Source organism: Micromys minutus (assembly GCF_963924665.1).
Source record: "Micromys minutus genome assembly, chromosome: 6".
Lineage (NCBI taxonomy): Eukaryota > Metazoa > Chordata > Mammalia > Rodentia > Muridae > Micromys > Micromys minutus.
In genome coordinates, this window is record NC_137975.1 from 4,056,729 (window position 1) to 4,062,728 (window position 6,000).

The 6,000-nt window shown below is 45.9% G+C and overlaps 1 protein-coding gene across 10 annotated transcripts in view; it reads right to left on the bottom strand.

Moving 5' to 3' along the window:
- SMG7 (SMG7 nonsense mediated mRNA decay factor) overlaps positions 1 to 739 on the bottom strand; it is a 67,695-nt gene extending 66,956 nt beyond the window's left edge. For 5 of the 10 annotated variants that reach the window (XM_080918169.1, XM_080918170.1, XM_080918165.1 and 2 more), the window contains exon 1: positions 537 to 659. Coding sequence is in view for 4 of the 10 variants with exons in the window: in XM_080918171.1 (XP_080774297.1) it covers positions 537 to 565 (29 nt within the window). In the remaining 6 variants the exon portion in view is untranslated. Of the gene's footprint in view, positions 1 to 536 lie in introns of all 10 variants that reach the window. The other 5 variants (XM_080918171.1, XM_080918167.1, XM_080918168.1 and 2 more) reach the window with 2 other exon arrangements.
- Positions 740 to 6,000: the final 5,261 nt, after the last annotated feature.

Below are 6,000 nucleotides of genomic sequence, written 5' to 3' on the forward strand. Positions count from 1 at the left end.
ACGGAAGGCATTATTTCTCCAGCAACCCGCGATAAAAGAACAAGCTCGCGTTTCCTGCGGGCTCCCCTTCCTCTAATTTGCCCTCCAGTCTGCGCCCTCCCAACCCCCCAGGTGTGCCGACTTCCATCCTCCACTCTCCGCATGCATCGCTCCAGCCAGCACACCACGTTTCCCCTGCAGTGGGCTCCAGACCCCATCACACCCACCTCTCCGGGTCGCTGCCTGCTCTCGGGGTGCCTCTCCCTACCCCGGCCCGCAGCCTGAGACCACAGGCGCGCGCGCGCTCACGTTCTCCCTCACGCTTCCCCAACCTCCCTCCGCTCATCGCCGGGTTTCACCGGAGCTCAACTCGCCCGGCGGGGGCCAGGGAGCCATGTGTGTGTCCGCCCCCTCCCGCAGCTGCCTGCTCAGCCCGCGCCTCCCGGCCCGGGGGACAGAAGGACGCTGCAACTCCCCCACCACCTCGGAGTCCGCTGTTTCTGGCCCCCAAACCTCCTGCCGTCCTCACAACGCCTCGGCCGGGCTTCGGCGCTCACCGGAGATACTGCGCGCTCTGCAGGCTCATCCTCCGCCGCCGCGTCTCGCCACGAAGCCTCCGTGGGTTTCTCAGGCTCCTCGGAGCGGCCCCGCGACCCCGCGGGTGCTGGCGGCCGCCGCCATCTTTCTCTCCTCCGACTCCTCCTCGCTCGGCGCGGGGTGGGGGGAGAGAGTGAGTGAGGCGAGGGGGAGGGAGTGGGGAAAGCTGCTCAAGCTGCGGCTCTGGCCTGTGGGACACAGGGACGCTCCGGCTCGGGAGGGGGGAAAGAGGAGGGAGAAGGGAAAGGGGCGGGGGAAGAGGAGGGAGAACCAGAGGAAGGAAGTCGGGTTCGCTCTCGCGAGACTTTAGCAGTGCCAGTCCCTCTGGGTGACTTCCGCTTCTCTATATCTCTCCCTTTTAGGATCAGCAAGTTGTGTGGCACCTGCGTGCTGGCTGAGAGATCTGGTGATAGCGCCTGGCGGCTTCCTAACGATTCGTCCTCCTCCCGTGCGAGGGGGCAACCCCAAGCTCACCGCAAACATCGAGCCCAAATCAGCCGGGAGTTACACTCAAAGCCTTCCGCCCTTCCACCCACCCACCTCTCGCTTCCTTTTTCCACTCCTCCACTTTTCCCCACCGGAAACGCCACCCCTTCCTCCTACAGTTCCGCCCGCCAATTCCTCTACTCCTGTCTTCCCTCGCGCGCCAGAGAGTGACGCAAAGGCCTCCCTCGTCTCAGCTGCCCCTCCCCAGGCACTCTAGAAGAGTGTTGGAGGGGGTTAGGGCGGAGCCCAGGGAGAAATAGAAAGAGAAACCAATCAGATTGGGCAGGCCGCTGCCATGGAAACTGGAGGCTGTGGTTGTATTGTCATAGTAACTGCTGTGTGTAGACCGGGTGACCCTCCCGTGGAGAAATGGGTTACCGGGAAACCGCCCAGGATTTCCCGCTTGGATTCCCTGCCTTTTTAAAAGGCAGGGAGTCGAGATTATTATCCAAGCAGGAAAGTCCATTTCTTCCTTACTCTCCCAGCAAAAATTGGGGGAGACCCCGAGGCATTCGTTCTGGGCATTTCCAGCCTTCCAGTGTTGGAAACCACCTCCATAGTCTTCTCTCAGAGCCGGGTGAGGAGAGGTCCCGGCCCGAGAAGAAAACGCAGGTTATCAAGGCTGGCGGGTGGTGAAAGGGCGATACTGCAAAGTCAGGGTACGAGGAAAGGGAAGGGGTTTCCCCACAACTGCTTGACGCTGGGAGTCTGGATCCCGCCAGCACCGGGTCCCTAAAGGACTGGGACGGAACACGCGAGATATGGCAGTCGAGAATGTTCGACTATTTCCTAGGCGGTCGACCCTTGCCTAATTCTTACTCGATATCACCTGCGAGACCTCCGGGAGGAGATTCAGCGAGAGCTGGAACCCAGCCTAGGAGGCTAACTCGCAGTTCTTGGGCTTTTAGAATTGAGAGCGATCAGAAAGGCTGATGGCATTCTTTCCTTACCCCCAGAGAGAAATGATGCTCCACCATCGAAGGTTAATCTCCAGAGACTCTCTCCTCAAAAACATCTGCAGTGTTTTAGAACTTGCCACTTCTTAAAAAATTAAATAAGTTCCTAGATTTATCAGCATGAGGGAGTCTAGGAAAACAATTTTCTATTTTGAGAACGAATATTTTAAGTATTTTGTGTCAGTCTTAGGATTAAAATAGAAATAATGGATCCTGATGTGGAGTCATGTAGAACAAGTCATTCTGATGGAGTGAAGTGATTATTGACATGTTACAGATTTTATTTCCAACTGATACTGAAAAATTATATAAGCAGCTATCCTAAAATGTTTTAGAGTAAGATCCAAGAATGCAGTCCTCACCGTACGGTTAAAATCAGCAATTCAATGGGATTTTGGTTTGGGTATCTGCTTCTGTTTCTCCACGCTGCCTGAAGAACCGCTTTCCAGGTCTTTCTCTGAATCCACCGCCTATTAACCTAGAACAATGTTTATTTGAACCGTGTTTCGGTTCTCAGAAAACGAAAGTACAGCCCATTTGGAAATAAGTCTCAAGGACAGCTTGTCATTAACGAGATAGAAAGTGAACTATGCTTTCCCCCCCATCCCCCCTCCCCCATGCTGCAAGCAAGCGCGAGTATGATGCGCTATGACGCAAGGCAATTGCAGCAGTACAATGGCCCCTATCTTCGACCAGCACCAACGCGCCGCCCACGCATGGGAAAGAGAGCCACCTAGTGAGAAACTGTTCACATCTCTGGTGTGTAGCATTCTACTTCAACTCTGAAAGTCAAAGAATGGAAGTTATTACAGTATATACTCAACTATTCTAATTTTTCTAAGTTAGCAGACAGGGTGATGGGTTCCATTATGGCTCACAGACCTCAGACCTTTTTTTTTTTTTTTTAATTCACCCTCCCCACTGATTTCCTCCGTATTATTTTCTTCCCCCTCTTCCTGGTGCCCTTCCCCTCTTAGTCCTCTATTCTGCTTTCATTGTCTCGCCAATTCCATTAGATTCCCCTTCCTTGAGACCTTTTCTTCCCTGTTCATGGTCCTGTTTGGACTTTCATGACACATTTTAAATCTAGATGCTGTGTATGAGAGAAAGAAAATGTATTTGTCCTTTTCGGTATGGCTTATTTTTCTTAATGTTTGATCTCCAGCTCCTTCCTTTTTCAAAAACTTGGTTTTGGGGGGTTTGTGATGGGAAACATCCATTATATAAGTGCATCTTGTCATCTGTTGATGGACACACGCTCGTTCTATTTCTCAGCTGTGAGGAATAATGCAACAGTAAGGACGGGTGTGCCAAGATCTCTGCTGTGTTGACTTAGAGTCTTTACGGTAACTTTTATGGTAGTTCTATTTTTAGTTTCTTGGGGGACTTCCACACTGATTTCTGGAGAAGCTGGACCAGCTTACATTACCACTCACAATGTATAAGAATTCTTTTCCTGGTTACATCCTCACCAACATTTGCTGTGACTGGTTTTTGTTTTCTCTCTCTCTCTCTTTTTTTTTTTTTTTTTTTTTTTTTTTTTTTTTTTTTTTTTTGTTCTTTTTTTTTTTCTTTTTGTTTGATTGTTTGTTTTGGGGTGTTTTTTTGTTTTCTGTTTTTTTTTTTTTTTTTTTTTTTTAACAGACTGGTTTTCTCAGTATAGGATTGGCTAGCCTGGTCTCTTTAGGACCAACCTGTCCATGAACTCACAGAGATTGTCTGTCTGGGATTAAAGGTGTGTGCCTCTGCCACCCAGCTGTGATTGGGTTTCTTATTAAGAGCCTTTCTGAATGGTGAGATAGAATCTCAAGGCAGTTTTAATTTAATTTCTCTGATGACTGAAGGTACTATATGCTCCCTCATTTACATTTCATATTTTGAGAATCACCCATTCTGCTTATTACCCCATTTACTGATGACTTGTCTTTGGTCTTTACTTTGTACAGTTCTTTGCATTTCCTAGATCAGCTGTTCTCAACCTGTGGGTCATGACCCTTTCCCAGGGGTCAACTAGCAGATATCCTGCATATCAGGTAATTTACATTATGATTCCTAACAGCAGCAAAATTACACTTCTGGAAAAACAACCTCATGAGGAACTGTATTAAAGAGACTGCAGCATTAGGAAGGTTGAGAGCCACTGTTCTAGCTGTTGCTCCCAGTTGATGCATAGTTAGCAAAGTTTTCCCCCTATCTGCAGGCTGTCTCTTCGGTCAAGTAGCTGTTTCCTTTCAGGTAGAAAGGCTTTTAGTTTTATGCGATCTCATTTGTCAATCCATGAGGTCATACCCTGTGCTCATAGAGTTCTTCTCAGTCCCTTACCCATGCCTACACCTTGAGGGTTTTTCCTGCTTTCCTTTAGTTGTTTCAAAGTTTCAGGTCTTATAATGCTGTTGGTACATTTTCCATTTGTTTTTGTGCACAGTAAAATATGTTTCAAGTTTCATTTTCCAATAGTGTCCAGCACTCCTTTTCCTGCTTATAATGTTGATTATTTTGTTGCTATATAGATTTGCTTGTGGGTTCCCGATTCTCCTCTATTGGTTTACATGTCTGTTTTGTTTTGTTTTCTACCAGAGCACATACTTTTTGTTACTATGACTCTGGTAGAATTTGAAGATTGAGTACTGTAATACCTGCAGCATTATTCTTTCTGCTTAGGACTGATTAGACTGTGATCTCTGTACATCCATATGTACTTTTTAATTTGTTGTTGCTGCTGTTTTGTGAAGAGTCATCAGCATTTTGTTTGGATTGCATTGGATCTGGGGACTGAATCTGCAGAATGTCCCTTGTTACACCCTTAATTTTGCCAATCCACATTCAGGAGAAGTCTTGCTGCAGTGTCTCAAAGTTTTTATTGTAGAGGGCTTCCATTTCCTTGGTTGAGTTTATTCCAAGGAATTTTAAAAATTATTGTGAATGGAATTTTTCCTGATTTTTTTCTGGAGCTAAGGACCAAACCCAGGGCCTTGCGCTTGCTAAGCAAGTGATCTACCACTGAGCTAAGTCCCCAACCCCTTTCCTGATTTTTTTCTATAAGCAACTTCATTATTGCTATATTTAAAAGGCTACTGATGTTTGTGTGTAGATTTTGTACCCTAATGTTTTGATGAAAGTGGATAGATGGTCTAAAAGTTTTCTGGAAGACTCTCTAGGATCTTTTAAGTACAGTATTATGCCATCTACAAGTAGAAATACTTTGATTTTTCATATATATATATATAACTTTTTATCTTTCTCTTGTCTTATTGCTACATCTATATTTCAAGTACTATGATAAATATTCTGTGGGGCTTTATTTCTGAAATGCATTGGTCAGATTTTTACCAAAATGTAATTTCATACTAAATAAAATAATGATCATAGCAACCTTTATATGTTCAGGGCATATCTCCAGTAAATAACAAGCATGTCATATACTGGTACTAACTATATGAAAATGTTCATATCTACTAATTTTGGAAACAGAAAACAAGATAAGAAAGATAAATCCTTTTTATTACTACTGACTCATCCATTCACCAAACATTTACTGAGAATTATTATATTGCAGGAACTGTCCAGGTTACTATGGATACCACAGTGAAAGAGAGACCATACTTAGAATAACTCACCTTCTGATCGAAGTACAAGAAGTGAGGAGAATGTAAAGTGATGGATTTGGCAATTGAGATAAGAACAAATCAGAGGCACAAATGAGGTCAGAAACAGTCTTACAGAATATAAAACATTGATTCTTTAAAATTATCTTCAAAAATTAGTCGAATCGGAAGGAGGATCACTACATGTCTAAGGCAGCCTGTTTGTCAGAGTTGGGATTTCTATTGCTGGGATGAAACACTATGCAAGTTTGGTTGTTCATTCTACATTGTAGTGTCACTGAAGGAAGTCAGAACAGGAACTCAAGCAGGGCTGACAGCTGAAGACAGAAGCTGGTGCAGTGGCCTTGGGGCAGGGTGGAGTGGGGTGGGAGGTTCTG